The 27,282-nt window shown below is 45.2% G+C and overlaps 1 protein-coding gene across 6 annotated transcripts in view; it reads left to right on the forward strand.

Annotated features, from left to right (window-relative positions):
- Window positions 1-4,475: 4,475 nt before the first annotated feature.
- mctp1a (multiple C2 domains, transmembrane 1a) overlaps window positions 4,476-27,282 on the forward strand; it is a 91,354-nt gene continuing 68,547 nt past the window's right edge. Inside the window, exons 1-4 of one of the 6 annotated variants that reach the window (XM_052067382.1) lie at window positions 4,476-5,590; window positions 21,818-21,932; window positions 26,522-26,664; window positions 26,805-26,884. In XM_052067382.1, coding sequence (XP_051923342.1) covers window positions 5,042-5,590; window positions 21,818-21,932; window positions 26,522-26,664; window positions 26,805-26,884 — 887 coding nt within the window. In that variant the 5' untranslated portion in view covers window positions 4,476-5,041. Of the gene's footprint in view, window positions 5,591-17,133; window positions 17,264-17,665; window positions 18,018-21,817; window positions 21,933-26,521; window positions 26,665-26,804; window positions 26,885-27,282 lie in introns of those variants that run through there. The other 5 variants (XM_052067381.1, XM_052067385.1, XM_052067383.1 and 2 more) reach the window with 5 other exon arrangements.

Raw genomic sequence — 27,282 nt, forward strand, 5'->3', positions numbered from 1 at the left:
TATGGGGCTGATGGATTTTCCATCTCTCTGCGTCGTAATTGCTTGTTTTTTTTTTTTTCATCCAGTGATAAGTTTGCTGCTTTTGATATTGATTACGCTTTGGAATTTTGAGCACGCTTAGAGTCAGAGAGCCTCTTTTCAAAAATTGCAGGCACAGCATGTTTTTTTTTTAAATATGTATTTTATTGGGCGGCCCGGTAGTCCAGTGGTTAGCACGTGGGCTTCACAGTGCAGAGGTACCGGGTTCGATTCCAGCTCCGGCCTCCCTGTGTGGAGTTTGCATGTTCTCCCCGGGCCTGCGTGGGTTTTCTCCGGGTGCTCCGGTTTCCTCCCACATTCCAAAAACATGCGTGGCAGGCTGATTGAACACTCTAAATTGTCCCTAGGTGTGAGTGTGAGTGCGAATGGTTGTTCGTTTCTGTGTGCCCTGCGATTGGCTGGCAACCGATTCAGGGTGTCCCCCGCCTACTGCCCGAAGACGGCTGGGATGGGCTCCAGCACCCCCCGCGACCCTAGTGAGGATCAAGCGGCTCGGGAGATGAATGTATTTTATTTGTTTATTTATTTATTTTGAGCCATGGTCAAAGTGAATTTTTATTTTTTTTTCCGGGTAGACACACCGAGAAATCAACACTGGATCGTGTTGCATGATCACCTGCACCAACGACGTCTTGGTTATTATGTCAATGACCTAAACCACTACATTCCGATGGGACGGAAGTGCTGAATGCACCCCAGACACACTTCGTTCACAAACCTTTAAAGTAAATTTTCCATAAAATTTCTCCGTTAACGTTTGTACTTTGCAGTTGAATTCTCATGGGAGCATCCGGTCGCAAATGCTTCAATTGCTCTTCCATTTTTTTTTTCTCTTTCTCCTTTCTTCTTTCTACATACATTCTTGCTGCTGGAGGCTGTAAATTTCCCCATTGTGGGACGAATAAAGGATATCTTATCTTATCTTATCTTATCTTATCAAAGTTACATCAATTTGTGATCTTTCGTAACCCCCCAAAAAAATCCGGTGCACGTCATAGGGTATTTTCTTCGATATATCAAAGGATGAAAGGAGTCGGAGAGGCTTGGCCCGGGCCGCTGCGTCCGTCATCCTATCAGCTGTAATCAAATCAAATTTTGAGTGTGGATGTGTGTTGCGGTGGAGACTGCAGATTAAAGAAGATTAAAGATTTAAAAGGCAGCAGGGTACGCAGATTTGAATGGCAAGGAGGCCGCGTGCGTTCCATCGCATGGGTAACCGACTGCGGGTTTGATCATGCGCGTGATAGTGACGATGTGCTTCTTCCGAAACTCTGCAGGAAGCGGTTTCGATCGTGGATGATGGAAGTCGCGGGTGGCGGCCTGCCAGTCTCATCCGGCGACACGGTATTCTTTTGCCAACCAAAACAGGAGCACCAACCGAAGCACATAATCTGTCTCTCAGAAGTGTGGAGGCCTACTTCGAAGGCTATCGAGCACCGGTGTCAAAATCAAGGCCCGTGGGCCAGATCTGGTCCATCACATCATTTTATGTGGCCCGCGAAAGCAAATTAAGCATGTCAAGTTTCATGATGCTTGCTAATGCCTGAACCAAACTTTCAAATTTGTCATATGCAATCCGCAATAACAATCATTATACTTGACTTCTGATTTTATAACGAGTTATCCATCAATTTGTTGTGCGCCGTGTATGTAGTACGTGGAGGCGATTAAACATTTATATGGTTTCCCAAAATTCACAACAGCCCTTCAAGGGAAACCGTAACTACAATGTGGCCCGCGACAAAAATGAGTCTGTCACCCACAAATCAAATATTATTATTCATTCATTCATTCATCTTCCGTACCGCTTGATCCTCACTAGGGTCGCGGGGGGTGCTGGAGCCCATCCCAGCCGTCTCCGGGCAGTAGGCGGGGGACACCCTTATTATTAAAACATAATTTAATATCTAGCCCGGTAGTCCAGTGGTTAGCACGTCGGCTTCACAGTGCAGAGGTACCGGGTTCGATTCCAGCTCCAGCCTCCCTGTGTGGAGTTTGCATGTTCTCCCCGGGCCTGCGTGGGTTTTCTCCGGGTGCTCCTGTTTCCTCCCACATTCCAAAAACATGCGTGGCAGGCTGATTGAACACTCTAAATTGTCCCGAGGTGTGAGTGTGAGTGCGAATGGTTGTTCGTTTCTGTGTGCCCTGCGATTGGCTGGCAACCGATTCAGGGTGTCCCCCGCCGACTGCCCGAAGACAGCTGGGATAGGCTCCAGCACCCCCGCGACCCTAGTGAGGATCAAGCGGCTCGGAAGATGAATGAATTTAATAACTCCCGTATATTCTCTGGGTGGTTGTTTTTCAGCTGTGCCAAGCCCAAATATTCAAAACGGCTCTCGGTAGGATGCGGTGCAGTTCTACAGCACACCGCTGCAAACGACAACCACAACATGCCATTGGATCGTGCCGGCCTCCCTAATATTGTGGCAGACACACACTCGTGTGTATCATGCTATTATGTTACGCTCTTCAGTTAAGTCGCATTCAATTAGCGAGAGATGTTCTTACGGAACACGCGAGAAGGTGAAACGCTGCGGTCGTGAAAAAAGAAAAATGAAGCATTTCATTTCTGCGAACAGCAGAGATGACAGGAATGTGTCACCACTACGAGTACGTGCGGCTATTTGTTAGCTTTATAAGCACTTGAGCAGATGGTATTCGAGGGTATCTCGTCAATTGAGCACACGCTTGGATTTCAGGCAGCCTGAATTGATTTCGACAAAGCGGACCTTCTATTATCCTACCTCGTGCGTCAAGTCACCACGGCCGGTGAAATTGAATTCAAAGCAATTGCGGTCACGAGAGGAGCACATTTAGCGTTCGCACGGGGGTCGGCGCTCAGCGGCATCGGGATCATTGAAAAGGAACACGCACGCTGACGATTCATCCGTTAGCCTCGTCCGCTCGAAAAGTCAATAAGGGAGCCGTTTGGCTCACTTGTTCAAATCGCCCATCTGCTTAAGTCAAGGTGGACTTGCCTCTGGCTATCGTTAAGAGCGATTTCATTTGATCTGGGGAATGAAAAAAAAATGCAGATAAATGACGCCTTGTTCAAAGAAACACTGCACATAGATGCGATCTCCGTTGCATTTACAAAGTTGTTTGGTGAGATTTTTTTTTCTAGCTACAACATTCGGTTGTAATTTGTCAGTTGACCTTTTTTTTTAGTTCCATTTCAAAACATCGACACCACTGCAAAAATACGACCGCAAGAAAACACGCTTCCGTTTCATACCGCGATGAGATTGCGGCTCAGAAATGAGCACGGCTAGCTTTGCAAAGGCGGAATATTTCACACGTCGGCGTGCGCAGGAGTACTCGGATGTTCGGCACCTTTAATGACGCTCCTTCCGCTCCCATCATCCTTCAGCCATGTGGAGGCCAGGGTGACATGTCCCATCATGGCAACGTGAAAGCAAAGTACAAACAAGTCCTTGAACGTTTTCCTCCTCGCTAGATGTGCATCAGATTATCCGACCTTTTGATTCGATTGACCCACGCGGAGTGACACGCGCCGAGAAGTTAACTTCACATTTTCATAACAGTGGCTGAATGTGTCCATGTAAGCAGAGTGTTAATGGGCCACGGTGATGAACACGCAGCAAAGAGGGGGTGGGGGTGCGGGGGGGGGTATGTGATGGTTTCTGGTGCACAGCGCAGCCTCCGAAAAGAGAAAGTGCTGCTCGCATGTGCTGCTTGCTGTGTGTGGGTGAGAACATTCACTCAAGCTTGGCCTATTTGGAGAGAGGAGCACATCCACACATAGAAACAGAGCAAGAGCATCCGCGTGAAACAAGATACACCCCAAGGGAGTGCGCACCTACAACAAAATATAACTTCAATCATTCTGGTGGAAAATGTGTTGCAATGTGTGAACTGTTAGCATACACCCCCCCTCACCTGCATCACCACATCAAATTACACAGTTTCAAGTGATCAGAGGGCATGGCCAAAATCTTTCACACCCCCACCCCGAGCCCCTCCCAACCATAAACAGGGTGCAGGGGCAGCACAAACATGGAATCAGGAATGAAGTCTGCAGTGTTCATGCCCACAATGGCGCAAACTCCCTTTTTTTTAATGCACTAAACTGCGCACGCTTGCTTGTCCATCCATCCATCCATCCGTTTTCCGAACCGTTTGATCCTCACTAGGGTCGAGGGGGGTGCTGGAGCCTATCCCAGCCGTTTTCGGGCAGTAGGCGGGGGACACCCTGAATCAGTTGCCAGCCAATCGCAAGGCACACAGAGACGAACAACCATCCACGCCCACACTCACACCTAGGGACAATTTAGAGTGTTTAATCAGCCTGCCATGTGTGTTTTTGTAATGTGGGAGGAAACCGGAGCACCCAGACAAAACCCACGCAAGCCCGGCACAGGGAGGCCAGAGCTGGAATCGAACCCGGTACCTCTGCACTGTGAAGCCGACGTGCTAACCACTGGACTACCGGGCCGCCACGCTTGCTTGTTTCTGCGAAAAATACCACCACTTAGTCCAGCCTGCCCCTGGGCAGATTTAGACTGCGCCTTGCGCCAGCGTTGCACTGGGCATGAAAATAGATCCCGACACGTACCCTGTGATAGACTGTGGCGACTCGTCCGAAGTGTACCCCGCCTTTCATATTAAGTCAGCTGGGATGCTCACCCGCAACTATAATGAGAACATGCACTCGAGGAAAAAAAACGGATGTATCGACGCGCGGACATGATATTGGATATTGAAAACGTGGACTCTGGATAGCACACCATTTTATTTTTTTTGTAGCGTGGTCCAACTGACATAACAGGAAACCAATGTGTTTTTGTACAATGCGCTAGCATATGCACTCTACTACAAGCCAACTTTCATCATCATCATCATCATCGTCGTCGTCCTCCTCCTCTTCATTCTGGTGTGTTGGTCCTAACCGGATCAGCATTGAAGTGCACTGTGAGTGCACACGCGCACATACACACACGCGCACACACGCTTCAGGCTGGGTGGATGCTGCTCGGGCACCATGGAGCAAAAAGCAGCCAAGGATGAAGGCACGTCCAGGGGACAAGAGTCCTACCAGCGGCGGATGTGGAAGACTTTCCAGGAAAAAACCAAGCCGTGGCTCAGTCCCAAACTGGGCTCGGAGCGTCGCGCTAGCGGCGGAGCAGAAAGCGCCAAGAAGGAGTCCGGACTGTGGATGTTCAAGAGGAAAAAGAAACACTTGGACCGAGTGTTCTCGTCCTCGCAGCCCAATCTGCGCTGCTCCTCTCCGCTGCTGTCACTCGGGAGCGGGGGGGATAAGCGCGGAGGACGCGGCGGCGATGCGGCGGCGGCAGCGGCGGCCGGGACCAGCCGAGGAGACGAGGGGCTTCATCTCGGCGCGGCTTCCGGGAGCACGGGGAGCAAGCCCGAGCTGACGGCCCACGGAAGCCCCAAGGTGCACGTCTCGCAACTCGTCGCGTCCCAACAGAAGAGCTCCTCGCTGGGCTCGGCGTGTTTCGAGAAGCTGGTGGTGGACCCGGCCGTGGTCCTGCAGGAAGAGGGGCAGCTGCGGAAGAAGCCGAGTGATGCTGTGAGTACAACTCCATTACTCTACTTAACATGAAATGTCAACGATCGCGCATATTGCATTTGACCTGAATATGCAATTACACGTTTCATGATGATGTGATGGTGATGCAGAGCTCTTACTCCATGCATGATTTACTCTGCTCACAACTGTAACGTAGGGTGGGCCTCACGACACCAACGTCAGTAGTACGTAATACTGTACAGTATATTATCGACATGAGTGGGCCACAATATTAGGGACACATGTACATATTACGCGCAGCAGCATTCTGCCTTTTATTATATTCAGAAATGCATGTCAATTCTGGGAGATGCTGTGGCTGAGCGTAAAGGGCAAAATCAGTGAGGAATATTTTCTGAGTTCATGTTCATGCATTCCAGTTCATCCTAGCGAATTCCAGACACCATAAATCTACCACTTCGTGGCTGCAAGCAGAATACAATAAGATTACTGTCATTAAAAGACTAGATAGTAAAATCTCGGGTGGACTCGACGCAGGAAATTGCCCCGGGGCATTGAGGTTTCCAGGGGTCCCCAAAAATCTCATTGCTAGCTTGCTAGTTTAGCATGCGCGCAGCAACAACAAGGATTTACTATTTACAGCACCAAAAGGCACAATAACCAAACACGATTCGACCTTTAGCCCCAATGTGACACAGGTTTCCTGATAAAGTACCGGTAATAGATAAAGTAAGCCATTTTCAACTAAAAAGTACAACCTTTCCATAGTTGGAAGCCAAACTTTTGAACCCAACCGGAACAACATGATCATGGAACATATATATAAAACACAAGCCGCAGCTGAGTATAAGATTCAGGACGTGCCAAATTTTTGGCACCACCCAAAGTGTCCAACATTATCCAGACAGAGGTCCAAAAGTGATTTAACAATCAAGTACACTTGATGCTCTCGACTGGCGTTTGGGCCGCCATTAAATCTCTCTGAGCGGCATGCGCTCAACTGAAGAGGGCTTGACTCGCGCACCGATCTTGCAGCATCGTTGCTGCACATGCCAGCTAAATAATAGTTAAATAATGCACGATGCTCACACTGGTCCTGTGGTTTTTATGACATTGCATTAATATTGAAGAACGTGGCAAGGCGCGACGATGTGTCTGACGCAAATTTGTGGAAATTGGTCATGTGTGTGGGGCGTGTTGTCCTGCCAATCAACTAAAATCAACCTTCATTCTTTCATTCATTCATCTTCCGAGCCGCTTGATCCTCACTAGGGTCGCGGGGGGGTGCTGGAGCCTATCCCAGCTCTCTTCGGGCAGTAGGCAGGGGACACCCTCAATCGGTTGCCAGCCAATCGCAGGGCACACAGAAACGAACAACCATTCGCACTCACACTCACACCTAGGGACAATTTAGAGTGTTCAATCAGCCTCCCACGCATGTTTTTGGAATGTGGGAGGAAACCGGAGCACCCGGAGAAAACCCACGCAGGCCCGGGGAGAACATGCAAACTCCACACAGGGAGGCTGGAGCTGGAATCGAACCCGGTACCTCTGCACTGTGAAGCCAACGTGCTAACCACTGGACTACCGGGCCACCAACCTTCATTCTAACATGACATAATAGAAAAGATGGTATGAAAATTCTCTCCCTTTTGCTTGTGTATTTCATGTTAATATCTGTACCTGCAGTGATAAATAAATACGGATGTCGTGTGCTGCAATCACACCAGGATGACATCTTTGAAGCCCTGCGCTTTGATAGTCTCACACCAGAACTAGTGTAAGTTATGAAAATGAAAGCTGCAAGGAGACATTTCATAAATTAAATATGAAATTCTGCATAATAAGCACGGTATTCGGTAAGCGAGTGGTGGGAGGAGTGCCAAATTTTGAGTGTCACATTGTGGCACATTTAATTTCCAGTGTGAAGCGTTTGAAGAAAAGTGCACTTGACATCAAATCGAAAGTGTACGCGTTCCAATTTTCACTTGACTGATGTCAAGAGTTCGTTTTTTTTTCCCCCCAATTGCAGTTTCCAGATATTTTGTCCTATTTTGTGTCTCTGATGAAAATAACAAAGCGACTTGAAATGCCATTTTTTGTGTGTATTGGATTAGATGCAGGTCTACCTATTGCTTTGATTTGTGTGATCCATAGTAGAGAATTAATGATGTAGCTTTGTGTTCCCTTATTGACTTCCGCTATGTTGTTTACATGTATGAATGTTTGTCTTTATCCTGGCTGGTTCATCCCACAAGACAGAAGGTGTGATTATGTGTGTGTGTGTGCGTGTGTGCGTGTGCGCACCGTTCCCCTCTCCCAAATGACAGCTTGGATGGGATGACCCCGTAATTGCCAAGTGGGAAAGCAACGGGTCATTTTTGAATGGAAACAACTACATTTAGCACTTTTATGTTTGTATTTAGGGGCGGCCCGGTAGTCCAGTGGCTAGCACGTCGGCTTCACAGTGCAGAGGTACCGGGTTCGATTCCAGCTCCGGCCTCCCTGTGTGGAGTTTGCAACTTCTCCCCGGGCCTGCGTGGGTTTTCTCCGGGTGCTCCGGTTTCCTCCCACATTCCAAAAACATGCATGGGAGGGTTATTGGACGCTCTAAATTGTCCCTAGGTGTGATTTTGAGCGTGGATGGTTGTTCGTCTCTGTGTGCCCTGCGATTGGCTGGCAACTGATCCAGGGTGTCCCCCGCCTACTGCCCGAAGACGGCTGGGATAGGCTCCAGCACCCCCCGCGACCCTAGTGAGGATTAAGCGGTTCAGAAAATGGATGGATGGATGTTTGTATTTATGATTAAAAAAAGAAAAACAAATCTCTTCCAAAGTTATTTGAAGGGTAAACATTTCGATGACTCACTCTCACCATATGACTTTCAGAGGAAAACAGTGGCATATTAAACGACGGAGAAACAAAAGATGAATTTGCGTCACGTCCCCAGAAATGAGACAAGTGTAATGTAGGTCGCAGTGGGGGTAAATAAAGCTCGGTGTGTATCTTGTGCTGTGAGATTTGTTCTCTTTATTTATAATTATTTATTATAATTATTATTATTATTACATAATAATTATTTATTTATAAGTGTACTCGATTAGATCAGATGGAATACTTTGAAATGTTGAGGCTCTGCACGTACTCTATGAAGCGGAGAAGTGGGTTTTTGTGTCAAGAGTTTTTTTTTTTTTTTCCTGAACGGCTATTGCCTCAAACTGTAGCCACAAGTATTGAGACACTTGGCACCGACGCATAAACAAAAGTAAATATCGGGTCTTCACTTTGAAGCTACTTCCATTTTTCCAATCCCTGTAATCAATTTATTGTCCGTCCATCCCGGAATGATGTCTAGTCCAGCTCCAGGTTAAATAACGGTGTCGGTGGAGCGTATCCTATCGATATAAAACAAGCATGGAAAGGATCTAGTGGAATATGTTTTGTCTCGAATACATGGACGGCATTTGGGCGTGCGTGGCTCGGGAAGTGAGCAGCGTGTTGATGTAAATCCTCCCAACTTGTACGTCTGCCAACAGCTTGTGGCCTCCTTCTAGAAATGTCACGGTGGCGTTTCCAGAATGAAGATTCAACGTGGCTTGTGAGACTGCCGGTTGTCACCCACACGCACGCGATTGGCCAAGACAAACGCATTCAATGCGCGATGCCATTTGGAGATGATAGATGTTTTTTTTTTTAGCGCTAAGATGATGGTGAAGTTTCTTCCTCCCACACGTGATGCTTCCTTTTTCTTGGCACTGAAAATCCGTGAGCAACACGCAAAGCAGTCGTTCGCCGCGTCCAACAGAGAGCAGCAATCGCTGGTTAGTTTCTGAGGAACGATGCGGACTCGGTCACGTCCTCTGCCAAAGATGAGCAGTTTGATTATTTGACAGATTTTTAAAAGCAATCAATAGTTTGACTGTCAAATGTTTCAAAACGTGAATGGATCAATCGAAATTACAGCTGATGATATTTGTAATCAGTCTCACTTTACTGTCTGTATGCCAAGGGATCATCTTATATACTAAGCTCATGTTTACATATTTTTAAAACCACATTTTTGGAAAATGATCAGTGTCAGAGGAGACAAGTCAGATTTTTCAATGCTTTTGTTTTGAAATACGCTGTCTCATCTCAAATGGAATGACATTTCACAAGACAGAAAATTCAGATGCAAGTGTGATGCAGGGGAGGCAGCTGGTCTTGTTCATAAATATGTGAATGACGGGGATCAAACTCTGTGAATCATTTTGTTGTATTTCTTTTTTTTTTTGATCATTGTACTGGGCGGCACGGCTATCGTATGACACGAATGATTGGGGGTGCACCGCCGTCTCCCAACTGCAAAGACGTGTTTCGGTCCAATTAGGAATCTAGTGCGCCTCATTTAAAGGGAATGAAAGGAACCAATTTGATTGGCCATGGTTAAAGTCCGCTACGTCCACTCCCACGGCGATGCAGCCCTCCCTCTCGCAGAAACGTCGGCCTCGGCTTTGCTGTGAAATTACCAACGCCGGGTGTAACATGCCTCCGTGCAGTTATGTCGCGCGAGATTTACACCGCTCGCAAAATGAGAGCTTGGGGTGTTGGGATGCAACTTTTTCACTTTTGATATGATACCGAAATTGTAGCCAAGAGTACCGTAGTGATACTGATGTCAATCCGATACATAGGAATAATACATGCTTTTTAATAAAACATATTTTACGATGAAATTTTAGAAAAGACTTGATTAACTATTACAACAAAGAACAAAAGTCGACAGCAGAAGGTGTGAGAAAATATCTCCCATTTATTTCAAATATTTAGTTTACACAAATTCAACCTCAAACATGGAAAAAAAATCCATCCAGCCATCTTTCCATTCTCTAATCCATTTATCCTCATGAGGGACGAGGGCGTGCTGGCGCCTATCCCAGCTGTCTTTGGGAATAAAATACATTCATTCATTCATTCATTCATCTTCCGAGCCACTTGATCCTCACTAGGGTCGCGGGGGGTGCTGGAGCCAACCCAGCTGTCTCCGGGCAGTAGGCGGGGGACACCCTGAATCGGTTGCCAGCCAATCGCAGGCAGGGCACACAGAAACGCACAACCACTCACACCTAGGGACAATTTGGAGTGTTCAATCAGCCTGCCACGCATGTTTTTGGAATGTGGGAGGAAACCGGAGCACCCGGAGAAAACCCACGCAGGCCCGGGGAGAACATGCAAACTCCACACAGGGAGGCCGGAGCTGGAATCGTACCTCTGCACTGTGAAGCCGACGTGCTAACCACTGGACTACCGGGCCGCAATGAATTAAAGGACCCTGAGAAATAACCCCAATAAAGTCAATAAAAACAAATTGTGCACTTCAGTACATTAACGATAATTATTTTTACATTGACGCTGTTGGATAGAACAGCAGGAGCAAAGTCTGGAATGGCCTGCTGGCATGTAAGGCTAATATCAGATCGTTTGGCTGGAGACGACATAATCCGATACTGCTTTTTTTTTGGCCGATATCGGATCGATATCTGATACCAATCTTGGATCGGGACACCCCTAATTTAAGCAATTATGATTTATTAGGTGCTTACTATTATTATGATAATTTTTTTAAGACAATGTTATCTTCTGACGGACCAAAATAGAACAAGTTTCCAAAACTTTGCTGTCGGACAAGGAAAAAAAACAAAAAACAAAGTTGGTCAACTTCTGGTCGTCTGACTTTGACTCATCGCCTTCAGTCAAACCCGTTTTTCTTCATCCCGTGAGGACATACGCTGTAGATCTCGTCCTTGGCCTCTGCAAGCCTCAAAATATATTACCGCCCTCTCCGCCAATTACCTTGGGGGGCTAATCTTTATTCTGTTGTCTCCCTGATTTACTTCCTGTGATCCCATCATTACCCTCACTGATAGAGACACTCGACCCTTTATAAGAGCATCTTGAGGGCAAATATAAACTAGATCTCAACGAATACGCACTTTCTGTTTGGCCCGTGTTATTGTTTTCTCAAGTAGCAATCAGAATGCTGCCGAAGAGTCCCACTTTTCAATAATGTGACTGATAGAACACAAACCGAGACAATATAGCGCTCGAAAAGCCGAAACCCGGTGCAGACATGCCGGTCGGGAGTCATGCGAGAATACATCGAGATCAATGAGAGACGAAGAATAGCCGCCCACCTGCGGGGATCGATCATTTTAGAACATAACAGTGGCGGCAGGCGAAGGCCTTTGTCCAACAATTAGATATGAAACGATTTGTTCCAATCCAAGAAAAAAAAAACGTGACATGTCAAAAAGGGACACCCCAAGAGCACCCAAAGTTCGACGTCCTCACAAACAAAGTTGCACCGGACCATTGCACCAAAATGATCATGCCGTCTTTTCTTGCTAATATGAACTCACAGCTCGTTTGCCATGCTAACATTGAATTTCCAGTGGTCCCTTTTGTACAGGGAGACCGGAGAGGCACTGTTTACTTTCGATTTGTATCACCACTCCTTGCAATATAGAATTCAGGAGTCTAGTGGGAATCACGCATTATTTAATACAGAATTAAATTATTGCTTGATCGAAAGCAGGAGGTCGGCACTCAAATTCTGCACCGTAACTTGCAAATTTTTTTGCATCTGTATTAATTGTACCCTCTGCTGGTCACTTCCAAGCAGTCAGTTCTCCCGCCGCACCTCCATTGCTTGATCAAATTCCACATTGATTTGCCCGGCCTCCGCCCTCAACACGATTTGAAACGGAGTAGCAAGTGAGCTCTGCATAGAAGCTCTTCAGCACTTGTGATGGGGCTGCCGGATGAAAGGCAGCGAAAAGGTCCATGCAGACAAGAATATGGCGCTGAAGGCGAGTGACCAAAGGCTGCATGCTAATCGTGTGTCATTTGCAACTCAATGTGGACCTCGCGTCCTGTGTGGTGAGTGGATATTGAATATTTGCAAATGAGGCTACCTGCAGCCTCCATGAAGCAATACAAAAAAGTGCAGCCCATAAAACCCATTGGACAGACTGCTTGTTAGATTTAGCGCTCATCCCACCTCACAATTTGGCTACTTACCAGTGCAGGGTATACAGTATATACAGGGTATACTGTATACCCTGCGTATGCAGGGTATACAGTATATACCCTGCACTGGTTGCCAGTCAAAAACTAAGAATAATAATAATTAATAACCAAAAAATGGCAATTTTCAAGTGAAACAGAGTGACTTATAGTTTTAGTTTTGGTCCCAGTTACATAAAAGAAAAAAAATGAAATAAAAGGGTTCAAAGCAAACATGATGAAGCAGCATTTCATTGTTGTGCTGCAAGTAAATGGAATAAGCTGCCAATAGAGATCAAGTGAGTCAAGTGTGTATTTAAATTCAGGTTAAAAACTATGATCTTTTCCGATTTCACCGATTAAGGTCTTTCAAAGCATTTTTAAAATCACGTTCTCCAAAATCTGTTTCTTCCACTCTTATGGAAGTAATTTTAGTAAGCTACTCACTTCTTTTGATGTGAAATATCTTTTACTCATTTCTTTGTAAATGTTTTTAAACGTGGGACTTTTATTGAAGTGAAGCACATTGAATTACTTTGCTCTGTAAATGTTTCCTTGCCATGCCTTCAATTGCGTTCTTCACCATGTGGCTGGTGCGAGTAGATTGGAGCAATATGAGACATTTGTTATCCTTCTCAAAGTCAGCAGTAGCTTGGAGTGAAACGGCAGCTAGCAGCAATGACTGAATTGGCTTTTGATGTGTGCTATTTTATCTCACGTGGGGTCAGTCTTATGTGATGCTTGCCATTCTGTCACATTACAATGGGGCTGCTTTTCAAGTCCCATGAGAGATATCGACTGGGCGCTCTCTTTTTCCTGGAGCGTTCTTTCACAACAGGTGGCTGCTATTTCCAAGTCGTCATAATCACAAATGCCTAGCGAATCGTCTATAAAAAGATTTTGCACTTGAGGATATTTTCAATTATTATTTTTTTTAAATTTGACTTTCATATCAAGTCAAGTCAACAGTATTTATAGAGCACTTTCAAACAGCCATCGCTGCATACAAAGTGCTGTACATGGAGCGATTTATTACATATTTATTACATATTACATACACAATAAACAGTAAGACGAAATGGTAATAAAGGCGGTAGAAAGCACCAAGCAGTAAAATCATATCACTTTGAACTTCCTGTGTTGGCCTTGCCGGTCTGTCACTCTCGTCCTGTCTTGTCTTCATATCTTGCCTTATTATTCTTCATCTCAAAGACACATCGTCGACATCAGGAGGAGTTTATATTTGTGACGTGACAAATTCTTCACGAAGGAGAAGTGTGCTATTCCGGTCTGTCCCATGACGCCTGTCACCTACAAACATGACGATTTGCCAGCCTGACGTGGGTGTGCGCGCGTCCCGTGCATGATTTCTGGTGAGCTCAGTGGACGCTGTGCCTTGAGGTGATTCCTGTTTTCATTAGCTTGCATGTCCTTTCGCTGTCTGGCTGTAAAGAGACACGGAGGCGCTAATACGCTCATATCCATGTCGATATGCTTGTTTGGCCCTGAGAGAATATCATTTTAATCTCAGCGATGAGATCCATGGATTCAATGGTGAGTTGTCTGCAGTTCAGATTTGGCTTTTGAAATGAAAATTGTTGCAAGAAAGTCATTCTTGGTGGTCCAGCGGTTAGCACCTCGACCTTGCAGTGATGAGGTCATAGGTTCCCGACTCCGGCCTTCCTGTCTGGAGTGTGCATGTTCTCCTGCGTGGGTTTTCTCCGGGTACTCGAGTTTCCTCTTGCATTCCCAAAACATGCATGGCAGGTGTGTGAGTGCAAACGGCTGTTCGTCAGCGTGTGCCCTGCGATTGGCTGGCAAAAGGTTCAGGGTGTCCCCTGCCTACTGCCCAAAGACAGCTGGGATAGGTCCCGCGGCCCATTTTTAACAATTTTGACTCCCACTTCACGCCTTAATGCTCTTTTTTTCGCTGCTTCATTGAGAACTGATGCACTGGCATTTTGTTTTGGTTGACAGGCCCTTGAGATTGTATTTTTTTATTATTGTGGAGAATGACAATGTCAAGCTTTCAAGGAGCCAATTAGCTTCACGGTGGTTATTGTAAAATCCTGTGGCGGAGTGCTGATGTGGGCGTAACGACGATGTAATGGGAATGATGACTCACGGAGTTTGCTACTACAAACGCTTTTGTTTAGAGCTTCCAGGTCTGGAGTGTGGGATGACGAAATGACACATTTTGTGTGTGTGTGTGTGTCTAGAGAGAATTTTCCTTTGAAAAGTTGGCTTTTTAATCTATGCTAAAATTATCCACCATACCTATGTTCATTTCTATTGTACACTCATTCCAGTGCAGTCTAGTGTTGTGGCAAATGTTAGTAAATATCTGTCTGACTCTCTTCTGTCTGATGAATGGCCAGATTCATAATGAATGAGTTGCAGGTCGTCTCTATATCTAGTATCTCTAACTTGCTCGTCGCCCGTTATGTTATTGACGCTTTTAGCGGCGGTGCACTGCTTAAGGCTGCATTGACATTGCACGTCTAAGTGCCTGATTCATGTTTCATTCATAGCAGACTTTTTATTAATTTTTTTAAAACTCTATTTTCAGTGAGTCTTGTCTGATAGAGGTGTGATAATATTCGGCAGATTCCAATTACCGCGAACCGTTGACCACAGGTGTTTTTTTTTTATTAGGTCACAGTGGAATATGATTGGCTGCTTGCAGAGATCACATAACAACCCGCCTTTTTGAAATGAATTATAAAAGGCTAGCCCCTTCTCTGAGTGAGAAGGGAGGAGTTAGCAGTTACACGCAGAAGAGTGAAGAAGGGAGGACGAGGAGAGAGAGCAATTGAGATTTGCTCTCGATTATGTCGTTGTGCATTTTAATTTTAAAAAAAATACGGCGCCAGGGGGTACTAGTTAGCCACAGGTCTGTGACTGACTAAGTAGAATTAAAACAGAAGAAGAACGTGAATATTTATTTGTTTTGTTATTTTCACTCAACATGGTACACATTTTTTTCTGTCATTATTCCAAATTTGGTTCGAAAATAGATTGTATTCAATAGACAACAAAATGCTTTTATTTTTTTCCCCCCCAAAAATATTTCCAATACACGACATTTCGTACCTGTAATTTTAACACTGTGATACTGCAAGATATCAGAATCAGAATCAGAATCATCTTTATTGGCCAAGTATGTAGAACACACAAGGAATTTGTCTCCGGTATAACACGCTGCACTTGTATCATCGTAAACAACAAAATCATTGAACCATTTTAGAGTAACCAGTAGTTTTGTAGTACCATTTTGTGGTGCAAGAAGAGTGACTACGTCAGTGACTGTTTAAGGAGTTAATGGCTAGAGGGAAGAAGCTGTTTAAGTGTCTACTGGATTTGGTGCGCATGGATCTGTAGCGTCTGCCTGAGGGGAGTGGCTGGAAAAGGTGGTGGGCAGGGTGCGGGGGGTCCAGGAGGATTTTCCGTGCCCTTGTCTTGATTCTTGCAGTGTGCAAGTCCTCAAGAGTGGGTAGGGCGGTGCCAACGATTTTTTCCGCCGTCCTAACTGTCCGTTGAAGTCGGATTTTGTCCTTTTTTGTGGCGGCCCCAAACCAAACCGTAATGGAAGAACACAGGATTGATTCGATGACTGCCGTGTAGAACTGTCGTAGCACCTCCTGTGGCAGGCCATGCTTCCTCAGCAGCCTCAGGAAGTACATCCGCTGCCGGGCCCTTTTCAGGATGGAGATGGTGTTGACTTCCCACTTCATGTCCTGGGAGACTGTGATTCCCAGGAACTTGAAGGTCTCGACGGTTAACACAGGGCAGTTGGATAGTGTGAGGGGCAACTGTGGAGAAGAATCTTTCCTGAAGTCCACGATCATCTCTACAGTCTTGAGCGTGTTCAGCCCGAGGTTGTGTCGGCTGCACCAGAGCTCCAGCTGCTCCACTTGTTGGCGGTACGCAGACTCGTCGCCGTCTTTGATGAGACCGATGACCGTGGTGTCGTCTGCGAACTTTATGAGTTTGACAGCTGGATCTGTTGAGGTGCAATCGTTTGTGTAGAGAGAGAAGAGCAGTGGCGAGAGGACACATCCCTGTGGGGCTCCAGTGCTGGTGGTGCGTATTGATGATATTTGCTCATGTTTATCACACACTCGCGATCTAATATCGTATCATGCATAGTTTACCTTTTAAGAACAACAAACACAACCACAAAATTACTGTCACATTTTACCGGCATTGCGGAAACCTTGAATCTCCATAACAATCACTTTTCGGTAAATTTCAGCAATTTGGACGTTGGAAGTTTCAGACAGATGAAACAGCAAATGCAGTTGGCTGGCAACTAGTCCAGGGTGTACCCCACCTCTTGCCCAAAGTCAGCAGGGACAGGCTACAGCTCACGAGTGGTATCGTAAGATGGATGGAGAACAACAATGCTGAACGGTTTTCTTTCTGGCAGGCTGCCTTCTGTCAACTTATTATTAGTCAGATTTGTGAGTTGAAAGCAATGGCGAGGAGGGAAACGGAGACGGAGCAAGAGAGAGAGCCTGTGGAGCCTCTGGTTGGCCTTTGCTGCGCGAGTGAGCGAGCGAGCGAGCACGTTATATCGTAAAAGCAGCAGCGGCAATTGTACAGGAGAGTGTTCGGTGTGTCCGGATGTTAACGTGGCCTTTCTCAACTGCGGGATAAAGCTCCACGGTAGGTGCCGTTGTTTTGCTGGTATCACATTTGGATGCCAGACTTGATTTCTTGGCAAAGCACACACGTTTTGCTTAGGAGCGTTTCATTTTTCTATTCCTCTAAGGGTCATGTCAGTTCCTTTCAGTGAGGTGATGGGACATGAATCTGCCATCAAAATGTTTCCATCACTTTGTCACGTTCTGTCATTTGCAAGCGGGGGATGATTTTCATACTTGGCACATTTTCCATAAACCTGAGCGGCCGCTTTGCTTATGCGGTCAGTTGCACTCGTTAATGCCTATAGAAAACAGTCTCTGCCTGTGCACTTTGTGTGGCTGTTTTTGTTTACAATGACAGGCGGGGGGGTGGAAGTGGAGTGGGCGTGTTGTATCCGATTTCTAATCGCGTATAACCTGAGCAGGGCTTGCGTGACCAAGGCTGAGAAGCAATTAAATCAACTTGAAGAGACTTGATCAAGTCAGACAGAGCAATTCATGATCCTGTTCCTGCCACACCACCTTGAGCAAAAGGTTTGGACAGATGTAGTTAATTGATGAGAGAACATCAATCCGAGTTCTGCCAGATGCGGAACGTGATCAGAATATGAGCTCCCTACCCAAAAGCTAAGCGGAAGACGGGAAAGCCAAGACCAGAAGGGGAACAAAGTAAGGCTGACTCAAGACGGCGAAGTGAAGATGGGAGGAAAAGCGGGAAGATAACAGCAGGTGTGAATATCCTGAAGAAGAAGGAGCGGCCTTGTGAAAATACTCAAGTGAGCCTTTTCTTGTGCTGTATAAATTCGGTCATTGTGCTCGTCGAGGCCGTAATTAATCCGAACTCCGGCTGTTGTGTGTTTTGGTAGAAAAATGCTAGCGTTTAACAACTGCTGAGCATTTCTACGGTGGCGCGAAAGCATTCGTTCACTGAGCCAGTGTTGTCATCGCAATCAAAAAATAAAAAAAACAAAACACAGATTGTTTTGTTTTTTGTTTTCGTGACCAACCCTCATCTATGGTCACGAACTATGGGTCGGGACCGAAAGAACGAGATCCCGGATACAAGCGGCCGAAATGAGTTTTCTCCGCAGGGTGTCCGGGCTCTCCCTTAGAGATAAGGTGAGAAGCTCGGTCATCCGGGAGGGGCTCCGAGTCGAGCCGCTTCTCCTCCACATCGAGAGGAGCCAGATGAGGTGGCTTGGGCATCTGATTCGGGTGCCTCCTGAGCGCCTCCCTAATGAGGTGTTCCGGGCATGTCCCACCGGGAGGAGACCCCGAGGAAGACCCAGGACACGCTGGAGAGACTATGTCACCCAGCTTGCCTGGAAACGCCTCGGGATCCCCCGGGGAGAGCTGGAAGAAGTAGCTAGGGAGAGGGAAGTCTGGGCTTCCCTGCTAAAGCTGTTGCCCCCGCGACCCGGCCCCGGATAAGCGGTAGATGATGGATGGGTGGATGAAAACACAGATTGTTCTTCGGCTACGGTGAAATCCAGCTTTATTTACTGTCTCTCCGGAGTCTCTTCCCGGTGTTTGGTGGCAACTGGACGGCGTTCAAGCACATTTGACTGTAAATTCAACTTCATTGCATCCAGTATGCAAAGTCAATGGCTGCCCTGGATGGAGAGATTAGTCCGAGTCGACGGTTGATTTTCAGCATATTCTTGTTAAATATTTTTCATGAATGGATGATTGAATGAGTTGAGCCCCATGCGCTCAGTGATGTGTAGCTTCCCTTCCACTCCCCTCACATTAACATAACACGATCATTTTATTGTTTGGACTCGGCTATTTTTAGCCAAGGTGCCAGCGTGAGTGATACACACTGCTGTCATACTGCCTCTGTGTGGAGGCTGCTGTCTTGTCAGTGTGTGTGTGGGGGGGGGGGGGGCTTACCAGATTGATCAATTTAGTCAAACTTGGCACAGAGACTTATGGTTCTGACTCCCGGTACTTAGTGAACAGCGGGTAGGCCCTGTGGCAAATAGCAAGAATTTGCGAGTAACTGACATCCTCCTTAAAAGCTTCACAATTGCCTATGGATGTCACAAGACAGCAAAGCACTACTTTTTTATTAGATAGAGCTATGGCCGGGCAGCCCGGTGGTCAACTGGTTAGCGCGTCGGCCTCACAATGCAGAATTGCAGGGCTCCATTCCGGCTCCGGCCTTCCTGTGTGGAGCTTGCATGTTCTCTCCCGTGCTTGTGTGGGTTTTCTGCGGGTACTCTGGTTTTCCTCCCACATTCCCAAAACATGCGTGGCAGGTTATGGAGCCAAGGCAATACTTTGGCCTTAGGTGGGGCTTTGACTTCAGTGCAAAAACAGAAAAAAAAAGTGAATGAGGGACATCTTCCGAGCCGCTTGATCCTCACTAGGGTCGCGGGGGTGCTGGAGCCTATCCCAGCTGTCTTCGGGCAGTAGGCGGGGGACACCCTGAATCGGTTGCCAGCCAATCGCAGGGCACACAGAAACGTACAACCATTCGCACTCACACTCACACCTAGGGACAATTTAGAGTGTTCAATCAGCCTGCCACGCATGTTTTTGGAATGTGGGAGGAAACCGGAGCACCCGGAGAAAACCCACGCAGGCCCGGGGAGAACATGCAAGCTCCACACAGGGAGGCCGGAGCTGGAATCGAACCCGGTACCTCTGCACTGTGAAGCCGACGTGCTAACCACTGGACTACCGGGCTGTCCAAGTGAATGAGGGGCCGCGTGAAATTAATTCAAATGATAAATTCAAATGAACGGTTACCTCCTAGAAACATTCAGATGAAACTGGGGGGGGGGGGGGGGGGACTGTTCTGACACACCCACAAGAGCTTTTGATAGTCTGTTGTTCCAAAAGGATTTCTTACGGCCCTGATACGTGACATAATGTCACGCCTCGCTAATGATCCAGAGCGTCAAGTGTAAGGGCGAGATCCTGACAGATGCGTCGTGTTTCTGTGCCGGTGTGATGTCACGCTGGCATTGAGCGGCGTCTGATTGGCTCCTTTGCCTGCTTTCTGTAAGACTTGATGTTCGCGGCGTTAAGGCTGTCGCCGCACTCAATTCAGAGGTGATGCGCGGGCATTGGAAGACCCTGTTCAAGCACCGCAGGCTGACGTCGCGTTTTGTTGGCTGAAAATTCTGTCTTTGCTCTTAATGAGACGATATGACAAGCTTTTTATTGGCATGTCTTTCTATCATTCTATTCCTCCGTATCCATTTCTCTTTGCGTTGTTCTTGCCGGCACGATTTCTCAGTTGTTATCATTCCCACTCTTCCCAGTGAAACTCATCCAACAGAAACTCCAAAGCTTTATTAGTCCCATTCTGCAGCCACGTGTTTCTTCATCTTTCAAATTGTGTTTTGCCCACTTCAAAGCGCTCCAAATGCACTCTGGGTAAAAGTGCTGAGACACCTAAGCATGACATCAAAGGGGCTTCCCCAAGAGGTTCTGACACAAAGTAATCTTGGGAATTAAACGGTTTTGAAAAAGCATCTTAGCCATAGGTGAGTGATTTCCCAAATATTGCCAGTCTGCCATCCGAGGAGCTGCTTTTCAATCATTGAAACAAGCGAGCAAGCTGCTTGATGTGCTCAAGGGGGTCCACCCTCTTTTTTTTTGTTTGATTTTGATTTTGTTTTACGTCGCGTAGAAACTTCAAGGCAGTGTTGCTTAATGGAACGGGAATGTGGTATTGATTTCCAGTTAGATGAATCCAACTGGGAATGTGTCAAGACGTTTACAAGGAAAGGCCTGTGTCCAGCACTTTGCAGGCGGTGTTACTCTCTTGGGATAATTTCATCTAAATGCAAAGTGCTCGAGCTGGCGAACCACAGTATCATCATGACATCGCCAGTCATGATTGATCGTTATCCATTTTTGAACCTCTTTTTTAATTTTTAATTGTGGTACTCTTATTTCCTGTTATTTAAAAAAAATGTTAATCTATGAGAAGAGTGTGTGATCATGTCTAATTCCTCGCATCCCCTGTCCTCCCTTTTTGACAGTTCTCAGATGTCTTCCCGGTTACATCTCTCAGCAGGGGCTAATGCCACTCTAGGCTGTCTCTTAATCGTCTCTTAGTGCTTCTCGAGGATTTTATTCAATCCATTTTTTTTCTTGTATTGCTAATTTTAGCTTTATCGCCGTGCAAGATAGCCCACACACCGGCTGATTAATAAAGACATAAGGAGAATAGCTTGACTCATCATGTCTCTTGTTCATGGCTCTAAAGGGAACCATGATGAGATCCGGCTGGGGGTGGGGGTGGGGGGGGCTTGCCCCACCAAGATGAAGCGAGATGATCCTCCAAAGGGGCCAAAGCTTCCAAAGTAGATTGTTTAATAAAGTGCCGCGCTTGCTTTGTCTCCTTTGTGATCATCACAAAGGAGTGACGAGAATAAAAAATGCATAGAGACAAATAATAGTCCACGAACGACACATTCTGAGACTTTAGACCTCGTCCATTAACGATCCATTTCTTTTTACATTCATGAAAGAGACGCACTGAGATCCAGCTGGCTGCTTTTCATCACGCAATGCAGAAAAATGCGGTGACAGTTACGTTTATTACTTGTCTCCACAGGGCATCAATATAGTGGACCCTTGTAATGCCGAGCCTCCGCCACCCAGTCCAGCCATGTACCAGCTGGATATTGTCTTAAAGAAAGGCAACAACCTGGCCATCAGAGATCGCACAGGTAGGGGACCCATATTTTCGTTCTATTTTATTTTATTTTTTTCCATTTGACTTGATCGCAATCTTGCTGCCAATCAATACGGCGGTGTGTAACAAATTCAGACATCATTGGAGATGTACCGGTACATGCATGTTTGGTCCGATCAAGCAAACTCCCAATTAGGCGACCTTGAAGCGATTCATATTTTACAGTGGCAGTTCAAGAAACTTTTGATCACGTTGTGGGCGGCGGCAGCAATCCAAACAAGGCAGTAGATGACATTGAATTGCTTTTCGGATAAATGAACGAGTTGCGTCCTTATTTATAACAGACTCCTCAGAGACCCGAGTCATATTTGCGTGTTAACAATCATTTGTCGCTTGTTTCCATGTTTCCATGACTGTTTTTTTTTTCAATACAACGAGTCAAAATACAGCTACAGTATTTTTTTTTCTTTAATGAGCAATGCAAAGGCATCCAGCTGCATGACTGAATGTACAGTAATTGAATCGGGTCTGTCATTACCGGACCATGGAATGACTTGTATTTCAGCCCTGTTCAATATGTCCTACTGCACCTCTTGCATTGTGGGTAATAGGATACCCCGACTGCTGCAGCCATCTGTCAGTCCTGACAAAGCGCACACACACGCATGCACCGTTTCAGCCGCCCACAGCCTGAGCTCGAGGCTTTTCCAAGTCTGACGACACGGAGGCGTATTTTATAGCTACTTTAACCGTGCTGCTTTGCTGACATCCTCTCAAATGAGTCAACGGTGCCGCCAGGACGAGTGATACGTTGACTACGCAAGACCTTTTTTAGAGATAAGATGCGAAGCAGACCCTGCCGATGAAATGTACACTATGTAAAAGAAACCAAAAAAAGATTGTTTGAGTCATTGTTTTGTTTAGAGTAGACACATCTCCGAAAAAAATATCTAGTTTCTTTCCATAACCAGTAGATATTTGTCTTACGGCTATGTTTGTATTCCCAAGGACACATAAGTCTCACTTAGGATGTCGTTCCAGAGACTGCCAATATATACAGTATATCCAGTTCTTGTTGGTGTCCCAATATATTTGTCCATACAGCCCACCATGCTCACAACCAATCCATGACATGGATCTCACGTCCTGTATTCATAAAAAAAAATAAAATAAAATCACCATCATGCCGTATGAAAGATGGAGTGTATGGAGTTACTGTGGGATCAAACTGTCATGCTGTCTCTGTGATTTTGCTGTTTAATTTATATTTTATTTATGGAAAATATCATAAATAATCATGTCGTGTTTTTTTTAATTGCTGTGACTCAGCAGATTGCACTAAAAGCTTCTTTTATCAAACCCTTTTATTTTTGTGAAGAAAATAACGACTAATTTCAAATATCTTCACCGATCATATCTTCATTTCCCCTAAGGTGTATCAAGCTTATTTTAGTACATGATTCAGTGGCAACATAATTACAACTTCATATATCAGTATGAATATTTTAAGACCACACGTCTGCCCCGCGCTGGCACATAGAGCTATTGATCATGACGATGTAATTGGAATTACAGGTTGATGATGAAAATGAAAAAGCTGAATTATTCATGATTGGAATCATAAACCCTCATCACCAAGATCAGAGAGGCCGAGCTCTAAGTTTAAACACCATTCGGCAATAGATTCTCATCGTTGTGTCGCTTGGAAGCTCGTCACTTGTCACTGTGAAAAGCCATTTGCATTATAAATACTGGAAACCCACCAGCCGATCAAATAAGGTCAAAACAGAAAAAACTAAGCTAGCTGTTAGCATGTCCGCTATCTCATTTGCTGTTGCTGCTGCTAACAACGTTGCTCCTAGCTTGCGTCCTAATTGGGCTACTAGTCCGTTTCAGACTTTCAGACTTCCTCTGCTGACTTTGAGCACAAGGGAAAGAAAATTGCTCAAATTGAATCCGGTTATTGGCTCGCGTGAAACCCGCTTGAAGTGCCTTTAAGTTTGAAACATATTTATGACTGCATTTTATCACCAAGTGTTAGCTTTAAGGCCCGTGAGGCAACATGTCAACATGAACATCTTCAACATTGGGCGTAATGTAAATACTTGGAGTGCCTATTCTTTGTGTTTTCTTGATCTTTGATCAGAGACGGTTCTTTTTGTTGGGAGTATTGCTGTATTTTTGTCGTCGTCTCTGAGTCAATGAGCTGCGCTCTAATGGCCGCTCCTTGTGAAGTGTTGCGCTAGCAATAAATGATTTTGCTTTATGTGCATTTTCAACTGCTGCTGGGAAGAAGAAAGGGAACATCTATCCAAGATACTAGCATGGACTTTGGCCACGGGACAGGCAAATGTGTTTGCTGAGTAAACGTCTGGGCCAGCTCGCATTTATTTTATTTCAACACATTTGTTTTTATAGATGTCTGCTGTTTTGATGCCGGGTTTAAATGGCATAGCGATGTCGATGGGTGCAGTTGTGAAGCACTCCCGTTCAAAGGTTTTCAAAATACATGCCGCATACATCCTTTTTACAAGTTTGTAAAAACTGTTTTTTGAAATTATTTATCTTGGTCTAATTTAAAACAAATATATATATACAAAATGGTAGACAAAAAGATGTACGTAGACATTTTATATCCACTGTACTTATTGACCTTTCCTTTCCATAAAGAGCATCTACGTGGAGTAGACATTGCAATCACATCCCTTCCTAACAGACATCCCCTGTCTTGATGATACTTAAAGTGTGATCAGTCTGTTGAGCTGAACGCACGTTCTATTCCGCTCCCACCCTTCCACAACATCAGACTTTTCCATTTCAATCGTCTCAGCTGGCTTCACCCAGCGCCACGGATTCCGGACCGCATGAATCTCTCAGGACCGAAAGTGGGAGACCAACATGAACTCCATCCTAGGAAAGACCCAGCAGATGATGTACTTTCTGTGGCGATATTTAGGACACTATTAACTCATTCAGTACCAGCCAATTCTAGACCAAGTCTGAAAAGATGTTTAAAAACGTCTTTGGGAGTGAATGAGTTAAAGAAATTCAACAGTGTCTAAATGATTTTTTTTTTAATCCATGCCGTCTGGAGCTCGTTGAGTACTAACAGAGCACAAACTCGTACTGGTATCGGTTAGGGGGAAAAAGTGGTATCGAACATCCCTAATTTTATGGATGTATTGGAGTGAGTGGCGCGGTGGCTCTCGAGCACCATCTATCGGCCAGCTGCCACTAGAAAAAAAAAATTATGGATGTATTGGAGTGAGTGGCCCGGTGGCTCTCGAGCACCATCTATTGGCCAGCTGACACTAGAAAAAAAGACTGCTCGTGGACGTGGGCAGCAACAACACGGCAGTAAAATACAAAATGATCGTAAAAGGGCGCCTGTATTTGAGGAGACTTTACTAGTGTGCCTTTTGGGTGTTTTGGGTAGTTAATCCGGAGGATCTTGTTGTCTTTGTGGATGGTGTCATTTGAACAGTCACCCATCGAGTCAATCGAGCAAAAAAAATTGTTTTTTTTATGTCCTTTGTTTAATTTCCCCCGCTCTATTATAAAAATAATGTGGTTTATTTTATAGCCTCCTCTTGCCAAATTGAGTGGTACTCAAGGAGTGCACTTTGTTTTGATGACTCCATGTGCATTTATGTTGATACTGCATCTCTGGCGAAGAAGAAGAAAAAAAAGCTCAATTTTTACATGGCCTATGATAAACAACAGTAAACTCATTTTGTAAGGCTTACATATTTACCCTGGCTGTCCTTGTTGAAATACTTTCCAGCCACCAAACAGATGGTATGTACTCCTCTCTAAGGAGAAATGTATTTGCTGCCGTCGTTTACCTTGAAGATGCTGACTGAAAGCAAAACGCCCGAATGGGAATTATTTGATAATAGAATTGTCTTTTCTCCCTTCGCCATTTCTATGGTAATCACTTTTGTCTCAGTGGATAATGGAGTAAAATCCAACAGACCAAATCAGCATGCTACTTTCCTACTAGACTTCTAAAATACATAGAACCAAAGAGAGCCTTTGCTCAATGTGATCTTTCATTATATCTCCCAATCATCTGCGTATCAATTGCTTCTTCTTCTTCTTATTGTCGTTGTTATTTTATAAATATGCATACTGCAATTGTACATTTGATTTCATTGTTATTGTACTCAACCTGCAAAATGTGTGCCCACATTACCGTTTCTTTTTTTACGTGCTGGCCATGATTTTAATGTGGAGTCCCAACCAATGAATCCGATTGGCTGCCACCAGACTGCAAGCGAGTGATGAGAACATTGCCCAGTCCTTCAAAATCAATGATGCATTAAACTTTGCAAAGTGGCAAATTAAGCAGAGTTCTTTTTTATTTTCTGGAAAACAAAAACACAGACAATCCCTTAAGTACATTTGCTATTTCCGGCCAGTCTTAACCTCCACTAGAATTTCATTGTTAGGTTTGGAGGATCTTTGTCATAATGTTCATTTATTTCATTAGAAGCATACAGAAAAATATGTAACGAATTCGGACGAAATGTTTATTTTGATTCATGCTTTTTAAAGATTCACATTTTTGGTGTACAGATGAGATCATGTCCTTTTCCTATGCGTGTTTATTTTCTCTCCCAGGTACGAGTGATCCATATGTCAAGTTCAAGATTGCGGGGAAGGAGGTGTTCAGGAGTAAAACCATCCACAAGAACCTCAATCCAGTGTGGGATGAAAGAGCAACTCTCCTGGTGGAAAGCCTGAGGGACCCGCTGTATGTCAAGGTACAACAAGCATCAACTATACAAGTACAGACTTGTCTTGAGAAATGCTTGTTGAATACGTTTTCCCATTTACATTTTTGAAAATCATCTACAGTATTTTAAGATTCATGTTCAGGGCTGACTTCAGCGCTTCTGTTTAGGTTTTTGACTACGACTTTGGACTTCAGGATGACTTTATGGGCTCAGCGTATCTCTACTTGGAGTCTCTGGAGCATCAGAGGTCCGCTTTTTTGGCTTTCAAATTTCATCTCTGAGCTACATTCCGCTATTTGAATTTGTGGCTGCAATGTGTATTTTTGCTTGTGTTGTAACATGACCGATTCACCAATAGGGGCGTTTGATATTCATGTCACCAATCACAATTTTTAAAAAGTGATATTATTGTTGGGCAATACCTCAGTTTGCATATTCACATCACAATTAACTCAAGAGGTGCTCAGTACGTCAGTGCTTTTTTTTTTATTTCTCCACTCAATACTGCCAATCAAGTAAACTTGAGTACAATGTTGGGCTGCTTTCCCCACCTCTGCTTGCTTCTTCTTCACCTTGTTGTCCACTTCTTGTTCGTGCATTGTATGCTTTGAAGGTTTTTTTTTAAAAGCCTTACTTCAGCTCAGT

The sequence above is a fragment of the Hippocampus zosterae genome, chromosome 6, assembly GCF_025434085.1.
Source record: "Hippocampus zosterae strain Florida chromosome 6, ASM2543408v3, whole genome shotgun sequence".
Lineage (NCBI taxonomy): Eukaryota > Metazoa > Chordata > Actinopteri > Syngnathiformes > Syngnathidae > Hippocampus > Hippocampus zosterae.